This window comes from Oncorhynchus gorbuscha, unplaced genomic scaffold (genome assembly GCF_021184085.1).
Source record: "Oncorhynchus gorbuscha isolate QuinsamMale2020 ecotype Even-year unplaced genomic scaffold, OgorEven_v1.0 Un_scaffold_5637, whole genome shotgun sequence".
NCBI lineage: Eukaryota > Metazoa > Chordata > Actinopteri > Salmoniformes > Salmonidae > Oncorhynchus > Oncorhynchus gorbuscha.
The window spans coordinates 1-20,896 of NW_025749398.1; the positions used below are offsets into that span (position 1 = coordinate 1).

Genomic DNA, 20,896 nt, shown 5'->3' on the forward strand with positions numbered 1-20,896 from the left:
GAACAGAACTGACAACTAGAACAGAACCAACTCTACACTGACTGAACTACACTGACTGACTACAGTAGAACAGAACCAACCCTACACTGACTGACTACAGTAGAACAGAACCAGCCCGGCACTGGGACACTTATCTACCCCAGATAGCAGGTGTCACGCTGGCTGACATATTTCTAATGGCAGTGCTGTGTGTGATGCTTCCTCTCTCCAGAGAAACTGCTGCTGAAGCCTCAGGACAGGCTCTATTCTGATTCGCTGACAGCAGTGGGGAGGCTGCATGTGTGCAGAAAGGACCTGAGTGAAGTCATGGTAGGAATCACAATGAGTCCACTTCAATGCAGTTCCTCAGCAGGCTACAATGTGAATGAATCTAGCAGAGGTGACAGTCCTCAGGCCTCCTATCAAGCTACTTCTGCATTTGGTTTATCACATTATATTCCTGATTCCTACTGGATGTGCTTCCAGCCTATATCCCACAGGGTCATATCACACCAGAAAATACCATGTTCTAACATGCCCCAACAGAACATAACATATTCCTTTCTCCTCTCAGAGCCCGTTCACAGACAACGCAGAGCTACAACAGAGGTCAGCTCGCATGCTGAGTATGAACACATGGGACGTGGCTGTCACCCTTACAAACTTTGACTGGAGTGTCTTCAACTCAATACATGAGGTCCGTGACATCAACTTTTGTCCATCACCTACACTATGCATGCGTCCCAGTTGGCACCCGATTCACTATAGTGCAACTTTTTACCAGGGCCCATAGAGCTCTGGTCAAAAGTAGTGCACTATAAAGGGAATAGGGTGAGGTTTAGGATACAGTTAAAGATATTAGTGATTCAAAGCTTTCTACAAGCTCACCCGTGTCCTGTCCTGTCTCTCTCCACTACAGCAAGAGCTGGTGTACTTCACGTTCAGCCGTCATGCCAGCAGTGGCCACACGGTGGCGCTGGAGCTGCTGCTGCAGCGCTGCAATGAGGTACAGCTGTGGGTGATGACAGAAGTCCTGATGTGTCCTACACTCTGCAACAGAGTCCAGCTCATCAAGAAGTTCATCAAAATTGCTGCCCAGTGAGCTCTCTTCTCTTCTCTTCTCTCCTCTTCTCTCCTCTCCTCTCCTCTCCTCTCCTCTCCTCTCCTCTCCTCTCCTCTTCTCTTCTCTTCTCTCCTTTTCTCTTCTCTTCTCTTCTCTTCTCTCCTCTTCTCTTCTCTTCTCTCCTCTTCTCTTCTCTTCTCTTCTCTTCTCTCTCTTCTCTTCTCTTCTCTTCTCTTCTCTCCTCTTCTCTTCTCTGACCACAACATAGTGGGCTCCAGCATTTAGAGCAGAGTTGTTACATCCTCAAAATGTGATGTCTTCTTCTACAGAAGTAGAGCAGTATGATTGGTCCATTTCACTAAGGGCCCAATACTTCAACTACAGAACTCTGCACAACACTCTATTATAGTGAGGTCTGCATGGACAGGATGCCCCCTCCTGTGGTTTAGTGAGGAATTACAGTTTGTATTTCTGCATCATCACTGTATGAAGCTGGTGTTAACAGTGTGTCACTCTTTATTTCCTCAGCTGTAAAGCCCAGAGGAACCTCAACTCTTTCTTTGCCATCGTTATGGGTCTGAACACCGCAGCAGTTAGCCGCCTCAGTCAGACCTGGGAGGTCAGTGTTTGTCTGCTTCTGTATGTGACTATTTGTGATGGGATGTCTTTTAAGCTTTTCAGATAAACTGGTCTTGATTGTCTTTTGCCAAGGGACAGTTTGAAATGTATTGTTTAGATCAAAATAGGAGAGAGTTGTCAAACTTTTTGTTGTTGCTTTGAGGATTATTTTATTTTAGATTTATTTGGCACAGAGCAGGGTAGTGTGTTTTTATTGGGCAGAGGGGAGGGTAGTGTGTTTTTATTGGACAGAGGGGAGGGTAGTGTGTTTTTATTGGGCAGAGGGGAGGGTAGTGTGTTTTTATTGGGCAGAGGGGAGGGTAGTGTGTTTTTATTGGGCAGAGGGGAGGGTAGTGTGTTTTTATTGGGCAGAGGGGAGGGTAGTGTGTTTTTATTGGGCAGAGGGGAGGGTAGTGTGTTTTTATTGGGCAGAGGGGAGGGTAGTGTGTTTTTATTGGGCAGAGGGGAGGGTAGTGTGTTTTTATTGGGCAGAGGGAGGGTAGTGTGTTTTTATTGGGCAGAGGGGAGGGTAGTGTGTTTTTATTGGGCAGAGGGGAGGGTAGTGTGTTTTTATTGGGCAGAGGGGAGGGTAGTGTGTTTTTATTGGGCAGAGGGGAGGGTAGTGTGTTTTTATTGGGCAGAGGGGAGGGTAGTGTGTTTTTATTGGGCAGAGGGGAGGGTAGTGTGTTTTTATTGGGCAGAGGGGAGGGTAGTGTGTTTTTATTGGGCAGAGGGGAGGGTAGTGTGTTTTTATTGGGCAGAGGGGAGGGTAGTGTGTTTTTATTGGGCAGAGGGGAGGGTAGTGTGTTTTTATTGGGCAGAGGGGAGGGTAGTGTGTTTTTATTGGGCAGAGGGGAGGGTAGTGTGTTTTTATTGGGCAGAGGGGAGGGTAGTGTGTTTTTATTGGGCAGAGGGGAGGGTAGTGTGTTTTTATTGGGCAGAGGGGAGGGTAGTGTGTTTTTATTGGGCAGAGGGGAGGGTAGTGTGTTTTTATTGGGCAGAGGGGAGGGTAGTGTGTTTTTATTGGGCAGAGGGGAGGGTAGTGTGTTTTTATTGGGCAGAGGGGAGGGTAGTGTGTTTTTATTGGGCAGAGGGGAGGGTAGTGTGTTTTTATTGGGCAGAGGGGAGGGTAGTGTGTTTTTATTGGGCAGAGGGGAGGGTAGTGTGTTTTTATTGGGCAGAGGGGAGGGTAGTGTGTTTTTATTGGGCAGAGGGGAGGGTAGTGTGTTTTTATTGGGCAGAGGGAGGGTAGTGTGTTTTTATTGGGCAGAGGGGAGGGTAGTGTGTTTTTATTGGGCAGAGGGGAGGGTAGTGTGTTTTTATTGGGCAGAGGGGAGGGTAGTGTGTTTTTATTGGGCAGAGGGGAGGGTAGTGTGTTTTTATTGGGCAGAGGGGAGGGTAGTGTGTTTTTATTGGGCAGAGGGGAGGGTAGTGTGTTTTTATTGGGCAGAGGGGAGGGTAGTGTGTTTTTATTGGGCAGAGGGGAGGGTAGTGTGTTTTTATTGGGCAGAGGGGAGGGTAGTGTGTTTTTATTGGGCAGAGGGGAGGGTAGTGTGTTTTTATTGGGCAGAGGGGAGGGTAGTGTGTTTTTATTGGGCAGAGGGGAGGGTAGTGTGTTTTTATTGGGCAGAGGGGAGGGTAGTGTGTTTTTATTGGGCAGAGGGGAGGGTAGTGTGTTTTTATTGGGCAGAGGGGAGGGTAGTGTGTTTTTATTGGGCAGAGGGGAGGGTAGTGTGTTTTTATTGGGCAGAGGGGAGGGTAGTGTGTTTTTATTGGGCAGAGGGGAGGGTAGTGTGTTTTTATTGGGCAGAGGGGAGGGTAGTGTGTTTTTATTGGGCAGAGGGGAGGGTAGTGTGTTTTTATTGGGCAGAGGGGAGGGTAGTGTGTTTTTATTGGGCAGAGGGAGGGTAGTGTGTTTTTATTGGGCAGAGGGGAGGGTAGTGTGTTTTTATTGGGCAGAGGGGAGGGTAGTGTGTTTTTATTGGGCAGAGGGGAGGGTAGTGTGTTTTTATTGGGCAGAGGGGAGGGTAGTGTGTTTTTATTGGGCAGAGGGGAGGGTAGTGTGTTTTTATTGGGCAGAGGGGAGGGTAGTGTGTTTTTATTGGGCAGAGGGGAGGGTAGTGTGTTTTTATTGGGCAGAGGGGAGGGTAGTGTGTTTTTATTGGGCAGAGGGGAGGGTAGTGTGTTTTTATTGGGCAGAGGGGAGGGTAGTGTGTTTTTATTGGGCAGAGGGGAGGGTAGTGTGTTTTTATTGGGCAGAGGGGAGGGTAGTGTGTTTTTATTGGGCAGAGGGGAGGGTAGTGTGTTTTTATTGGGCAGAGGGGAGGGTAGTGTGTTTTTATTGGGCAGAGGGGAGGGTAGTGTGTTTTTATTGGGCAGAGGGGAGGGTAGTGTGTTTTTATTGGGCAGAGGGGAGGGTAGTGTGTTTTTATTGGGCAGAGGGAGGGTAGTGTGTTTTTATTGGGCAGAGGGAGGGTAGTGTGTTTTTATTGGGCAGAGGGGAGGGTAGTGTGTTTTTATTGGGCAGAGGGGAGGGTAGTGTGTTTTTATTGGGCAGAGGGGAGGGTAGTGTGTTTTTATTGGGCAGAGGGGAGGGTAGTGTGTTTTTATTGGGCAGAGGGGAGGGTAGTGTGTTTTTATTGGGCAGAGGGGAGGGTAGTGTGTTTTTATTGGGCAGAGGGGAGGGTAGTGTGTTTTTATTGGGCAGAGGGGAGGGTAGTGTGTTTTTATTGGGCAGAGGGGAGGGTAGTGTGTTTTTATTGGGCAGAGGGGAGGGTAGTGTGTTTTTATTGGGCAGAGGGGAGGGTAGTGTGTTTTTATTGGGCAGAGGGGAGGGTAGTGTGTTTTTATTGGGCAGAGGGGAGGGTAGTGTGTTTTTATTGGGCAGAGGGAGGGTAGTGTGTTTTTATTGGGCAGAGGGGAGGGTAGTGTGTTTTTATTGGGCAGAGGGGAGGGTAGTGTGTTTTTATTGGGCAGAGGGGAGGGTAGTGTGTTTTTATTGGGCAGAGGGGAGGGTAGTGTGTTTTTATTGGGCAGAGGGGAGGGTAGTGTGTTTTTATTGGGCAGAGGGGAGGGTAGTGTGTTTTTATTGGGCAGAGGGGAGGGTAGTGTGTTTTTATTGGGCAGAGGGGAGGGTAGTGTGTTTTTATTGGGCAGAGGGGAGGGTAGTGTGTTTTTATTGGGCAGAGGGGAGGGTAGTGTGTTTTTATTGGGCAGAGGGGAGGGTAGTGTGTTTTTATTGGGCAGAGGGGAGGGTAGTGTGTTTTTATTGGGCAGAGGGGAGGGTAGTGTGTTTTTATTGGGCACAGAGGAGGGTAGTGTGTTTTTATTGGGCAGAGGGGAGGGTAGTGTGTTTTTATTGGGCAGAGGGGAGGGTAGTGTGTTTTATTGGGCAGAGGGAGGGTAGTGTGTTTTTATTGGGCAGAGGGAGGGTAGTGTGTTTTTATTGGGCAGAGGGGAGGGTAGTGTGTTTTTATTGGGCAGAGGGGAGGGTAGTGTGTTTTTATTGGGCACAGGGAGGGTAGTGTGTTTTTATTGGGCAGAGGGGAGGGTAGTGTGTTTTTATTGGGCAGAGGGGAGGGTAGTGTGTTTTTATTGGGCACAGGGGAGGGTAGTGTGTTTTTATTGGGCAGAGGGGAGGGTAGTGTGTTTTTATTGGGCAGAGGGGAGGGTAGTGTGTTTTTATTGGGCACAGAGCAGGGTAGTGTGTTTTTATTGGGCAGAGGGGAGGGTAGTGTGTTTTTATTGGGCACAGGGGAGGGTAGTGTGTTTTTATTGGGCAGAGGGGAGGGTAGTGTGTTTTTATTGGGCACAGAGCAGGGTAGTGTGTTTTTATTGGGCAGAGGGGAGGGTAGTGTGTTTTTATTGGGCAGAGGGGAGGGTAGTGTGTTTTTATTGGGCAGAGGGGAGGGTAGTGTGTTTTTATTGGGCAGAGGGGAGGGTAGTGTGTTTTTATTGGGCAGAGGGGAGGGTAGTGTGTTTTTATTGGGCAGAGGGAGGGTAGTGTGTTTTTATTGGGCACAGAGGAGGGTAGTGTGTTTTTATTGGGCAGAGGGAGGGTAGTGTGTTTTTATTGGGCAGATGGGAGGGTAGTGTGTTTTTATTGGGCACAGGGGAGGGTAGTGTGTTTTTATTGGGCAGAGGGGAGGGTAGTGTGTTTTTATTGGGCACAGAGGAGGGTAGTGTGTTTTTATTGGGCAGAGGGGAGGGTAGTGTGTTTTTATTGGGCACAGGGAGGGTAGTGTGTTTTTATTGGGCACAGAGGAGGGTAGTGTGTTTTTATTGGGCACAGAGCAGGGTAGTGTGTTTTTATTGGGCACAGAGCAGGGTAGTGTGTTTTTATTGGGCAGAGGGGAGGGTGTGTGTTTTTATTGGGCAGAGGGAGGGTAGTGTGTTTTTATTGGGCACAAGAGGAGGGTAGTGTGTTTTTATTGGGCACAGAGGAGGGTAGTGTGTTTTTATTGGGCACAGAGGAGGGTAGTGTGTTTTTATTGGGCACAAAGGAGGGTAGTGTGTTTTTATTGGGCAGAGGGGAGGGTAGGGTGTTTTTATTGGGCACAGAGGAGGGTAGTGTGTTTTTATTGGGCACAATGGAGGGTAGTGTGTTTTTAATGGGCCGAGGGGAGGGTAGTGTGTTTTTATTGGGCACAGGGGAGGGTAGGGTGTTTTTATTGGGCACAGAGGAGGGTAGTGTGTTTTTATTGGGCACAGAGGAGAGTAGTGTGTTTTTATTGGGCACAGAGGAGGGTAGGGTGTTTTTATTGGGCACAGAGGAGGGTAGGGTGTTTTTATTGGGCACAGAGGAGGGTAGTGTGTTTTTATTGGGCACAGAGGAGGGTAGGGTGTTTTTATTGGTCACAGAGGAGAGTAGTGTGTTTTTATTGGGCACAGAGGAGGGTAGTGTGTTTTTATTGGGCACAGAGGAGAGTAGTGTGTTTTTATTGGGCACAGAGGAGGGTAGTGTGTTTTTATTGGGCACAGAGGAGGGTAGTGTGTTTTTATTGGGCACAGAGGAGGGTAGTGTGTTTTTATTGGGCACAGAGGAGAGTAGTGTGTTTTTATTGGGCACATGGGAGGGTAGTGTGTTTTTATTGGGCACAGAGGAGGGTAGTGTGTTTTTATTGGGCACAGAGGAGAGTAGTGTGTTTTTATTGGGCACAGAGGAGGGTAGGGTGTTTTTATTGGGCACAGAGGAGGGTAGTGTGTTTTTATTGGGCACAGAGGAGGGTAGTGTGTTTTTATTGGGCACAGGGGAGGGTAGTGTGTTTTTATTGGGCACAGAGGAGGGTAGTGTGTTTTTATTGGGCACAGGGAGGGTAGTGTGTTTTTATTGGGCACAGAGGAGGGTAGTGTGTTTTTATTGGGCACAGAGGAGAGTAGTGTGTTTTTATTGGGCACAGGGGAGGGTAGTGTGTTTTTATTGGGCACAGAGGAGGGTAGTGTGTTTTTATTGGGCACAGAGGAGGGTAGGGTGTTTTTATTGGGCACAGAGGAGGGTAGGGTGTTTTTATTGGGCACAGGGGAGGGTAGGGTGTTTTTATTGGCCACAGAGGAGGGTAGTGTGTTTTTATTGGGCACAGAGGAGAGTAGTGTGTTTTTATTGGGCACAGGGGAGGGTAGTGTGTTTTTTATATTGGGCACAGAGGAGAGTAGTGTGTTTTTATTGGGCACAGGGGAGGGTAGTGTGTTTTTATTACCAGAGGAGGGTAGGGTGTTTTTATTGGGCACTCTAGTAGTGTGTTTTTATTGGGCACAGGGAGGGTAGTGTGATTTTTATTAGTCTACCAGAGGAGGGTAACCTGTTTCTATTGAGGGTAGTAGATTTCATATTACATTCACCATTTTGTAGTGTTTTACTATTAATGTCTTCCATATTGCCATGAGCTGTCTAGTGCACCTCTTTTATTTGGCACATAGTAGTAGTGAATTTATAGTTACCACTCAGCTGTCTAAGCCCTCTATTCATAGTTTAGTATTGAACATATATAGTCTACCACTCAGCTGTCTTACTATTCATATGAGGGTAGTGTATATTAGTCTACACTCAGCTGTCTAACCTGTGTTTCTATTCATAGTGACTATAGTAGTAGATGAATCATATATAGTCTACCACTCAGCTGTCTAACCTGCCCTCTATTCATAGTGACTATAGTAGTAGATGAATCATATATAGTCTACCACTCAGCTGTCTAACCTGCCCTCTATTCATAGTGACTATAGTAGTAGATGAATCATATATAGTCTACCACTCAGCTGTCTAACCTGCCCTCTATTCATAGTGACAGTAGTAGTAGATGAATCATATATAGTCTACCACTCAGCTGTCTAACCTGCCCTCTATTCATAGTGACAGTAGTAGTAGATGAATCATATATAGTCTACCACTCAGCTGTCTAACCTGCCCTCTATTCATAGTGACTATAGTAGTAGATGAATCATATATAGTCTACCACTCAGCTGTCTAACCTGCTATTCATAGTGACCTATTATAGCAATGTCACAGTCAGCTGTCTAACTATAGTGACATAGTAGTAGATGAATCATATATAGTCTACCACTCAGCTGTCTAACCTGCCCTCTATTCATAGTGACAGTAGTAGTAGATGAATCATATATAGTCTACCACTCAGCTGTCTAACCTGCCCTCTATTCATAGTGACAGTAGTAGTATATGAATCATATATAGTCTACCACTCAGCTGTCTAACCTGCCCTCTATTCATAGTGACTATAGTAGTAGATGAATCATATATAGTCTACCACTCAGCTGTCTAACCTGCCCTCTATTCATAGTGACTATAGTAGTAGATGAATCATATATAGTCTACCACTCAGCTGTCTAACCTGCCCTCTATTCATAGTGACTATAGTAGTAGATGAATGCCCATTCATAGTGATAGTAGTAGATGAATTATATAGTCTACCACTCAGCTGTCTAACCTGTGTTCTATTCATAGTGACAGTAGTAGTAGATGAATCATATATAGTCTACCACTCAGCTGTCTAACCTGCCCTCTATTCATAGTGACAGTAGTAGTAGATGAATCATATATAGTCTACCACTCAGCTGTCTAACCTGCCCTCTATTCATAGTGACTATAGTAGTGATATCATATATGATCATATATAGTCTACCACTCAGCTGTCTAACCTGCCCTCTATTCATAGTGACATAGTAGTATATGAATCATATATAGTCTACCACTCAGCTGTCTAACCTGCCCTCTATTCATAGTGGTGAATTTTAGTAGTAGTAGGTGAATCATATATAGTCTACCACTCAGCTGTCTAACCTGCCCTCTATTCATAGTGACTATAGTAGTAGATGAATCATATATAGTCTACCACTCAGCTGTCTAACCTGCCCTCTATTCATAGTGACATAGTAGTAGATGAATCATATATAGTCTACCACTCAGCTGTTAACCTGCCCTCTATTCATAGTGACTATAGTAGTATATGAATCATATATAGTCTACCACTCAGCTGTCTAACCTGCCCTCTATTCATAGTGACTATAGTAGTAGATGAATCATATATAGTCTACCACTCAGCTGTCTAACCTGGCTATTCATAGTGACTATAGTAGTAGATGAATCATATATAGTCTACCACACAGCTGTCTAACCTGCCCTCTATTCATAGTGACTATAGTAGTAGATGAATCATATATAGTCTACCACTCAGCTGTCTAACCTGCCCTCTATTCATAGTGACTATAGTAGTAGATGAATCATATATAGTCTACCACTCAGCTGTCTAACCTGCCCTCATTCATAGAATCATATAGTCTACCACACAGTCTACTCTATTCATGACTAGTGTGTTTTTAGTAGTAGTAGATGAATCATATATAGTCTACCACTCAGCTGTCTAACCTGCCCTCTATTCATAGTGACTATAGTAGTAGATGAATCATATATAGTCTACCACTCAGCTGTCTAACCTGCCCTCTATTCATAGTGACTATAGTAGTAGATGAATCATATATAGTCTACCACTCAGCTGTCTAACCTGCCCTCTATTCATAGTGACAGTAGCGGTGGGTGGATGTTTATCCAGATCTGCAAAATGCTAACTAGCAATAATACCACACATAAAATCATTCAAATCTGCACCCAATTGTTCAATATAAATCCACTCGATAGAAGAGTAGCTGAGAGGCATCATTACTTCATGAAAGAACAGTGAAGACATGAAAGATGCAGCTCAAAAAGCTCCCCTGTTAACCTCGTTTAGGGACAATACGGTTATAATACTGAGATTATTGGACCCTACTACACCATAATGCAATGAAAAGTTGCATCACTGTTTTCAATTGAGTACAGTTCTACTCTAGGCTGTAAACTGCAGTGAAAATGCCATTTGAATAATGGCGCCAAAGCTGTGTTATTTGAACGTTTCATTCCATGGATCAGTTGTGGGTCTACTCTGGACAGATTCTAGAAAAGGCACAGTAGCAGGCCAGTCTGGCTGGATTTTTACTTCTGATGCTGATCATCATTCTCCTAAGTCTTCTTCACGTAGGCCTGTGCTCCCAGCAGGCCCAGTTATTCAGGGAAACTGAACACGCGTTCGGCCTCCTTTCCCATCTATTTCTAGACCTAGAAGCTAACGCCTAAATATAGTCGCAATGTTTCAGTCTGAAAACGCTACTTCAAAAGTCTCCTGTAGGCTGCCTGCTCACATCCATCCACTTCGCTATACACCCAGTGTAAAACATTAGGACCCAGTGTAAAACATTAGGAACACCTTCCTAATATTGGGTTTGCACCCAATTTTGCCCTCAGAACAGACTCAATTCATCGGGGCATGGACTCTACAAGGTGTCCAAAGCATTTCACAGGGATGCTGACCCATGTTGACTCCAATGCTTCCCGCAGTTGTGTCAAGTTGGCTGGATGTCCTTTGGATGGTAGACCATTCTTGATACACACAGGAAACCGTTGATTGTGAAAACCCAGAAGCATTGCAGTTCTTGACACACAAACTGGTGCGCCTGGCACCTACTACCAGACCCTGTTCAAAGGCACTTAAATATCTTTTGTCTTGCCCATTGACCATCTGAATGGAACACATACACAATCCATGTCTCAATTGTCTCAAGGCTTAAAAATCCTTCTTTAACCGGTCTCTTCCCCTTCATCTACTCTGATTGAAGTGGATTTAACAAGTGACATCAATAAGGGATCATAGTTTTCACCTGGATTCACCTGGTCAGTCTATATCATGGGAAGGGCAGTTCCTATTGTTTTGTACACTCAGTGTAGTTCCAGCATCTTAACTGTGCAACGTCCATTCATCAATGGAAAGAGACATCTGTTACAAAACAGTATAAAGTTGAATGACACTTGTAGATTGTGAAGCCAAGCCTTCGATAATGAGTAATTCTACAAGGTAGGGGGGATGTTTTCTCTGTCAGACATTCTCTACTTGATTGTGGAGTTGAAAACACAATCCATGATGATAAACGCTCAGTCAGTAAGCAGTTTGCATTTATGCATTTCATATTGGTTGTGTGTGGTGCATTGGCACAGAAACCTGTTGGTGGAAAACACAGGAGGTTGGTGGCACCTTAATTGTGGAGGACGGGCTTACGTTAATGGCTGGAGCAGAATTAGTGGGATGGTATCAAATGCATGATTTCCATGTGTTTGACAACATTCCATTTTCTCTGTTCCTAGCTATTGTTATGAGCCGTCCTCCCCTCAGCAGCCTCCACTGGTGGAAAATTCATTGCAAATATTTTATATAAGTATAAATATAGCATCAAACTGTTCAAAATTTGATTTCCCCTTAGCTGATCATTGTCTGCTGCCAGCTCTGATTGTAGTGTAATGAGACAAGCAGGGTGAGTGAGCTTGTCCTTGGTGGTCGACGAACCTTCAACCTTCTGGCCCCTAGCCCTGAGTGGCATTGACTGTACCACGAACCCTAAACCTTCTGTCCCGTATCCCTGCGTGGCATCAACTGTACCACGAACCCTAAACCTTCTGGCCCGTATCCCTGCGTGGCATCAACTGTACCACGAACCCTAAACCTTCTGTCCCATATCCCTGCGTGGCATCAACTGTACCACGAACCCTAAACCTTCTGGCCCATATCCCTGCGTGGCATCAACTGTACCACGAACCCTAAACCTTCTGGCCCGTATCCCTGCGTGGCATCAACTGTACCACGAACCCTAAACCTTCTGGCCCGTATCCCTGCGTGGCATCAACTGTACCACGAACCCTAAACCTTCTGTCCCGTATCCCTGCGTGGCATCAACTGTACCACAAACCCTAAACCTTCTGTCCCGTATCCCTGCGTGGCATCAACTGTACCACGAACCCTAAACCTTCTGGCCCGTATCCCTGCGTGGCATCAACTGTATCACGAACCCTAAACCTTTTGGCCCATATCCCTGCGTGGCATCAACTGTACCACGAACCCTAAACCTTCTGGCCCGTATCCCTGCGTGACATCAACTGTACCACGAACCCTAAACCTTCTGGCCCGTATCCCTGCGTGGCATCAACTGTACCACGAACCCTAAACCTTCTGGCCCGTATCCCTGCGTGGCATCAACTGTACCACGAACCCTAAACCTTCTGGCCCGTATCCCTGTGTGGCATCAACTGTACCACGAACCCTAAACCTTCTGGCCCATATCCCTGCGTGGCATCAACTGTACCACGAACCCTAAACCTTCTGGCCCGTATCCCTGCGTGGCATCAACTGTACCACGAACCCTAAACCTTCTGGCCCGTATCCCTGCGTGGCATTGACTGTACCAAGAACCCTAAACCTTCTGGCCCATATCCCTGCGTGGCATCAACTGTACCACGAACCCTAAACCTTCTGGCCCGTATCCCTGCGTGGCATTGACTGTACCAAGAACCCTAAACCTTCTGGCCCATATCCCTGCGTGGCATCAACTGTACCACGAACCCTAAACCTTCTGTCCCGTATCCCTGCGTGGCATCAACTGTACCACGAACCCTAAACCTTCTGGCCCATATTCCTGCGTGGCATCAACTGTACCACGAACCCTAAACCTTCTGGCCCGTATCCCTGCGTGGCATCAACTGTACCAAGAACCCTAAACCTTCTGGCCCGTATCCCTGCATGGCATCAACTGTACCACGAACCCTAAACCTTCTGGCCCATATTCCTGCGTGGCATCAACTGTACCACGAACCCTAAACCTTCTGGCCCGTATCCCTGCGTGGCATCAACTGTACCACGAACCCTAAACCTTCTGGCCCGTATCCCTGCATGGCATCAACTGTACCACGAACCCTAAACCTTCTGGCCCGTATCCCTGCGTGGCATCGACTGTACCACGAACCCTAAACCTTCTGTCCCGTATCCCTACGTGGCATCAGCTGTACCACGAACCCTAAACCTTCTGTCCCGTATCCCTACGTGGCATCAACTGTACCACGAACCCTAAACCTTCTGGCCCATATCCCTGTGTGGCATCAGCTGTACCACGAACCCTAAACCTTCTGGCCCGTATCCCTACGTGGCATCAGCTGTACCACGAACCCTAAACCTTCTGGCCCATATCCCTGTGTGGCATCAACTGTATCACGAACCCATGCTGAAGTAGCAAAGTGGATATCCACGGTTATAAACACAGGGTGGCTACAGGGATGGTTATTTCTGGTGGTAATAATATTGTATGAGGGAGGAGGGTGTGCACACTGTTTCACAGGACAAGGAGGAGGTCTGAGTCGACCCAGTAAATGTTGCTGCAACTCAACCTGTTTTTCTTTCCATCAGAAAGTTCCAGGAAAATTCAGAAAACTGTTTTTGGAACTGGAGATGTTGACAGTAAGTTCATTATGTTTTATTGTGTAGAGATCCTGTAATAATGAATGGGACTATACATGGAATTATGTGTTGTATGTTTAGTACTAGAAACATATTGGGTCACCACTGTTGAGTTAATAAAAGCAGGAGGCTTTATTCATTATCACTGAGGCTTTATTCATTATCACTAGGTCTGGTCATCTTGGGACATAGTGACAGATGTTAAGGGGTTGTGAGGGCTTCTGCAGTGCACATGTTCGAGTCCCAAAAGGCACCCTATGCCTTACATAGTGCACTACCTTTGACCTAATCCCTATGGGCCCTGGTCATAAGTATTCACTATATAGGGAAGATGTTGGCATTTGGGACGCAACAGACCACGTTTCTCCCCAAAGACAAGCGTCACACATCACATCTGTCTCAACATGTCTTCACAGGACCCCTCTCTCAACCACAAAGCCTACAGGGACGCTTTCAAGAAGACCAAGACGCCCAAGATCCCTTTCCTTCCTCTGCTACTGAAAGGTGCCTAGACTCAGAAAACACTGCATGTTACTGTCATCACTGCCTCCTGAACCCTGTAGTGGTCTGTAATGTTACTGTCATCACTGCCTCCTAAACCCTGCAGTGGTCTGTAATGTTACTGTCATCACTGCCTCCTGAACCCTGCAGTGGTCTGTAATGTTACTGTCATCACTGCCTCCTGAACCCTGCAGTGGTCTGTAATGTTACTGTCATCACTGCCTCCTGAACCCTGCAGTGGTCTGTAATGTTACTGTCATCACTGCCTCCTGAACCCTGCAGTGGTCTGTAATGTTACTGTCATCACTGCCTCCTAAACCCTGCAGTGGTCTGTAATGTTACTGTCATCACTGCCTCCTGAACCCTGCAGTGGTCTGTAATGTTACTGTCATCACTGCCTCCTGAACCCTGCAGTGGTCTGTAATGTTACTGTCATCACTGCCTCCTGAACCCTGCAGTGGTCTGTAATGTTACTGTCATCACTGCCTCCTGAACCCTGCAGTGGTCTGTAATGTTACTGTCATCACTGCCTCCTGAACCCTGCAGTGGTCTGTAATGTTACTGTCATCACTGCCTCCTGAACCCTGCAGTGGTCTGTAATGTTACTGTCATCACTGCCTCCTGAACCCTGCAGTGGTCTGTAATGTTACTGTCATCACTGCCTCCTGAACCCTGCAGTGGTCTGTAATGTTACTGTCATCACTGCCTCCTGAACCCTGCAGTGGTCTGTAATGTTACTGTCATCACTGCCTCCTGAACCCTGCAGTGGTCTGTAATGTTACTGTCATCACTGCCTCCTGAACCCTGCAGTGGTCTGTAATGTTACTGTCATCACTGCCTCCTGAACCCTGCAGTGGTCTGTAATGTTACTGTCATCACTGCCTCCTGAACCCTGCAGTGGTCTGTAATGTTACTGTCATCACTGCCTCCTGAACCCTGCAGTGGTCTGTAATGCAGACAGAAATATTGTGAGCTGAACTTAAATCAGGATCGACGAACTAGCACTCAATATTTGAACTCTGCTACATTGTTCCCTTTCTCTTAGATATCACTTTCATTCACGAGGGCAACAAAACGTTTCTGGATAACCTGGTGAATTTTGAAAAGCTGGTAAGTCGCTCCAGTATGACGGAAGGGGTTGAACATGTCAGTGTACCCAGTGTTTCTTCAAGACACTGACAGTCTATAACGCAGAAACCAGGTCATCTAAAATATGTGATGGATGTGTATTTGATGTGTATGGTGTCCATCTCCTCTTGCAGCACATGATAGCCGACACGGTGCGTCTCATCAGACACTGTCAGGAGGATCACATGGGTGGGTGAAGTGTGTGTGTGTGTGTGTGTGTGTGTGTGTGTGTGTGTGTGTGTGTGTGTGTGTGTGTGTGTGTGTGTGTGTGTGTGTGTGTGTGTGTGTGTGTGTGTGTGTGTGTGTGTGTGTGTGTGTGTGTGTGTGTGTGTGTGTGGGTCTTACTCTCACACAGTCTTAGATCAGCAATGACCATCAACTTTGATGAGCTATCCTTGAACCTCCATACTCATGTCATTACTTACACGCAGTAGACAGGTCACAGTGTTGACTTTCTACAGTCAGCCACTATAAAATAGTAGACAGGTCACAGTGTTGACTTCCTATAGTCAGCCACTATAACACAGTAGACAGGTCACAGTGTTGACTTTCTACAGTCAGCCACTATAACACAGTAGACAGGTCACAGTGTTGACTTTCTACAGTCAGCCACTATAACACAGTAGACAGGTCACAGTGTTGACTTTCTACAGTCAGCCACTATAACACAGTAGACAGGTCACAGTGTTGACTTTCTACAGTCAGCCACTATAACACAGTAGACAGGTCACAGTGTTGACTTTCTACAGTCATCCACTATAACACAGTAGACAGGTCACAGTGTTGACTTCCTATAGTCAGCCACTATAACACAGTAGACAGGTCACAGTGTTGACTTTCTACAGTCATCCACTATAACACAGTAGACAGGTCACAGTGTTGACTTTCTACAGTCAGCCACTATAAAATAGTAGACAGGTCACAGTGTTGACTTCCTCTAGTCAGCCACTATAACACAGTAGACAGGTCACAGTGTTGACTTTCTACAGTCATCCACTATAACACAGTAGACAGGTCACAGTGTTGACTTCCTATAGTCAGCCACTATAACACAGTAGACAGGTCACAGTGTTGACTTTCTACAGTCATCCACTATAACACAGTAGACAGGTCACAGTGTTGACTTTCTACAGTCAGCCACTATAAAATAGTAGACAGGTCACAGTGTTGACTTCCTCTAGTCAGCCACTATAAAACAGTAGACAGGTCACAGTGTTGACTTTCTACAGTTGTTGTACAGTAAAGATGACTCAACTACAGCAGTCAGCAGAATAACAGTATCCAATTAGATCATCAGTTCATCAATAACAACATTATATGTTACTATAGTAAATTGATTGAGTCATTAATGCTGAGAACCCCCCACGGTACACAGCCACTCACAGTAATGAAGACTGTGTACCAACAACTATCTTCTGTCATGGATAATGCTCAGCTAGCATGTGTGTGTGTGTGTGTGTGTGTGTGTGTGTGTGTGTGTGTGTGTGTGTGTGTGTGTGTGTGTGTGTGTGTGTGTGTGTGTGTGTGTGTGTGTGTGTGTGTGTGTGTGTGTGTGTGTGTGTGTGTGTGTGTGTGTGTGTGTGTGTGTGTGTGTGTGTGTGTGTGTGTGTGTGTGTGTGTGTGTATTTACTGTGGTTTACCTCCTAGGGAACGGGATGCCCCAGAAGAGCAGTCCGGAGGTGCAGGCCTATGTCGACTACCTTCACGTCATTGACAATCAGCAGACTCTGTTTGAACTGTCCCACAGACTGGAACCCCGTGTGTAGATAGACCACATACACTCTCTGAGCCTGCCTCCCTCCACCCCTCGAAGTCAGACCACCAAGGAGAAGGGTACCAACTAGTCTCTGGAAACACCCCTCAGGACCCCTCAGGACTCATAAAGAAGCATGGGTTGGCCAACACTACAGAGCCCAGCTCTAACACACACACACACACACACACACACACACACACACACACACACACACACACACACACACACACACACACACACACACACACACACACACACACACACACACACACACACACACACACACACACACACACGATTCTATTAATCAGCTGCTCACACAGCAGGACTTTGATGAGTTGAATTAGGTGGGTTAATGCAGGACTGGAACAAAAGCCAGAGGGATAGGGTTGGACAGAGCCGACAGAGAGATGACTGTGTGGCGCTGGCCAACCACTAGATGGCGCCAAAAGGCATACTGGAATACTGAGCAACGATGGAGCAGAGGGAACCAAAAGCTTCTCAGTTTAACAAATAGATCTGGACCCGTATTGATCAAAGGATCCCAGAGTAGGAGTTCTGATCTAGGATTTGTTTAGCCTTTTGGATCATAATGAATGGTCAGGGACCTAGATCAGCACTCCTACTCAGTGATGTCCTGGTAGATTAATAGGTGGATGAACTTGGATTGCTGGTCGCAGTGAAAAAAGTAACGCTTCCTATTCTTTCAATGCATTTTTCCGCAAAATGTGGGTACATTGTTGGGGCCCTCCCCCCAAAAAGGTGGGTACATTGTTGGGGCTCTCCCCCCAAAAAGGTGGGTACATTGTTGGGGCCCTCTCCCTAAAAAAGGTGGTTACATTGTTGGGGCCCTCCCCCTAAAAAAGGTGGTTACATTGTTGGGGCCCTCCCCCTAAAAATGTGGGTACATTGCGTTTACCCTCCACTACACCAGTGATCCTACTCTGAGACGCTTTATGAATATGGACCCTGCTTCAGTCACTCTGTATTGATACCTTCAGGTTGTTGTTATCTGCTTCCAAACAGGTGACCACTCCCTGATTACCTATCTACACACAATGAAAGAAAGCATCAACCTTCTGGGGACTTGAACACCAGGACACTACACTTGACAGACCTCCAGTGCATGACCACCACACACTGGACTGCTGTTAAGCTAAATGGATTTAAACAACAATATTGAAGTGTGTGTGTGTGTGTGTGTGTGTGTGTGTGTGTGTGTGTGTGTGTGTGTGTGTGTGTGTGTGTGTGTGTGTGTGTGTGTGTGTGTGTGTGTGTGTGTGTGTGTGTGTGTGTGTGTAAATGTCTAAACTTCCAAATACTGAAAAAAGATCATTCAAAATATTTCTGAGTAGTGTGAGGTAATAAAACCTTCCTCGACAGCAGAAGGGTTATGTTACAGTTACAGATTATGTAATAAACTATCCTCAACAGTAGAAGGGTTTTGTTACAGTTATAGATAATGTAAAAACCATTCTCAACAGTAGAAGGGTTATTTTACAGTTATAGATAATGTAACAAACCATTCTCAACAGTAGAAGGGTTATTTTACAGTTATAGATAATGTAACAAACCATTCTCAACAGTAGAAGGGTTATTTTACAGTTATAGATAATGTAATAAACCATTCTCAACAGTAGAAGGGTTATTTTACAGTTATAGATAATGTAATAAACCATTCCAATAGCAGAAGGGTGTTGTTACAGTTATAGATAATGTAATAAACCATCCTCAACAGTAGAAGGGTTTTGTTACAGTTATAGATAATGTAACAAACCATTCTCAACAGTAGAAGGGTTATTTTACAGGTATAGATAATGTAATAAACCATTCTCAACAGTAGAAGGGTTATGTTACAGTTACAAATAATGTAATAAACCATTCTCAACAGTAGAAGGGTTTTGTTACAGTTACAGATAATGTAATAAACCATTCTCAACAGTAGAAGGGTTATGTTATAGATAATGTAATAAGCCATTCTCAACAGTAGAAGGGTTATGTTATAGATAATGTAATAATCCATTCTCAACAGTAGAAGGGTTATGTTATAGATAATGTAATAAACCATTCTCAACAGTAGAAGGGTTAAGTTACAGTTACAGATAATGTAATAAACCATTCTCAACAGTAGAAGGGTTTTGTTACAGTTACAGATAATGTAATAAACCATCCTCAACAGTAGAAGGGTTATGTTATAGATAATGTAATAAACCATTCTCAACAGTAGAAGGGTTATGTTACAGTTACAGATTATGTAATAAACCATCCTCAACAGTAGTAGAAGGGTTATGTCACAGTTATGGACTTAGCTGGTGGAACTTCGATGTTTGGTCTTAGCTGTGGAAAATCAGAGACGTAGCTTGAGGCATCAGATCCTTTGCCTGTCATGTCTCTGTATCTGCACTATGAAGAAACAGCAATACACCAAGTCAACACTTTTGCCTTTGAACATTCTTGTCCAGTTAAAACGCCTTTGCCTTTTTCTTTCAGTGGCAGTATTAGTTAATCTTTTAGAAATGGCTAATAAACTGTACATGTCTATGAGCCATCCACCTGCAGGATGCTGTATCCTGTTGTAGAGAATCCTCTTGGTGATTCAGTGGTTGTTTCAGTGGTTTAGAAAAGAGATCAGACCCTGATATAGAGGTTCTTCAGTAGCACCACCAGTTCTCCTGTTGTGGATTCCCCTGATGTGTAACGTGTGTATCACAGAGGTGAAACACTTCTATATCTATGGTGTGTATGGTGTTTTGAGGCAGGTCATGTACTATAGATTCCATCGATATACTGTAGTATGTTGTGCGTTCCCTGGTTGGACATGGAGATTGGAGAAGTATTTATTATTATGATAATATACTTATTTATTTGCTTGTTGTGCACTACTTTTGACCAGGTAGTGTACTATGTAGGGAATAGGATATAATTTCTGTCCTTTTTACCTGCCGTGGGGTTCCAATAGGTTAGGAACTGGTCTGCATGATGTGGTAAAGCCATGGATTGACCACCAAGTAAAATATGCATGTAACAAAAAGCATTTCCTTGTGAAGTAGTGGTTTTCTACATGTCGCTACAACGCCCAAATCAGCATGTACTAACAAATATTATTTCAGAAAGGGAAACAAAAGCAATACCAAGTCACTGCTCTTCTCTCTCATCAGTCTTTATGCGTTTCATTTCTTACAGTCCTTTTGAAATGTTTAATAATAAATGAAATGTTTTTTTTGTATGAATACAGTGAGTTGAGTTTCTTTGGAAAGACGTGCGGATACATAGTTAAACTCGGAGAAATGCCGCGGCACCGCAGAACTGAGACGAGTGAGATGCAAGACTTGGTTCTCACCGTCGCACAGCGTCTGCGCATGTGCAAAGGGTTCCTTCACGCTGATCCATAATCTGAAACTACTATCTCATGGTCAAGGGGTTCCTTCACGCTGATCTATAATCTGAAACTACTATCTCATGGTCAAGGGGTTCCTTCACGCTGATCTATAATCTGAAACTACTATCTCATGGTCAAGGGGTTCCTTCACACTGATCTATAATCTGAAACTACTATCTCATGGTCAAGGGGTTCCTTCACGCTGATCCATAATCTGAAACTACTATCTCATGGTCAAGGGGTTCCTTCACGCTGATCTATAATCTGAAACTACTATCTCATGGTCAAGGGGTTCCTTCACACTGATCTATAATCTGAAACTACTATCTCATGGTCAAGGGGTTCCTTCACGCTGATCCATAATCTGAAACTACTATCTCATGGTCAAGGGGTTCCTTCACGCTGATCCATAATCTGAAACTACTATCTCATGGTCAAGGGGTTCCTTCACGCTGATCCATAATCTGAAACTACTATCTCATGGTCAAGGGGTTCCTTCACACTGATCTATAATCTGAAACTACTATCTCGTGGTCAAGGGGTTCCTTCACGCTGATCTATAATCTGAAACTACTATCTCATGGTCAAAGGGTTCCTTCACGCTGATCTATAATCTGAAACTACTATCTCATGGTCAAGGGGTTCCTTCACGC

The 20,896-nt window shown here is 45.2% G+C and overlaps 1 protein-coding gene across 1 annotated transcript; it reads left to right on the plus strand.

The window, feature by feature from the left end:
- Positions 1-211: 211 nt before the first annotated feature.
- LOC124029146 (rap guanine nucleotide exchange factor 5-like) lies at positions 212-18,146 on the plus strand (the record flags this gene model as incomplete). The annotated part of the gene is made up of 9 exons (XM_046340967.1): positions 212-309; positions 554-676; positions 899-1,077; positions 1,571-1,661; positions 13,429-13,479; positions 13,896-13,983; positions 15,026-15,090; positions 15,243-15,297; positions 16,756-18,146. Coding segments are annotated over 9 exons (869 nt in total), but the record flags the coding sequence as incomplete, so codon positions are not given.
- Between the last annotated feature and the right edge of the window lie 2,750 nt (positions 18,147-20,896).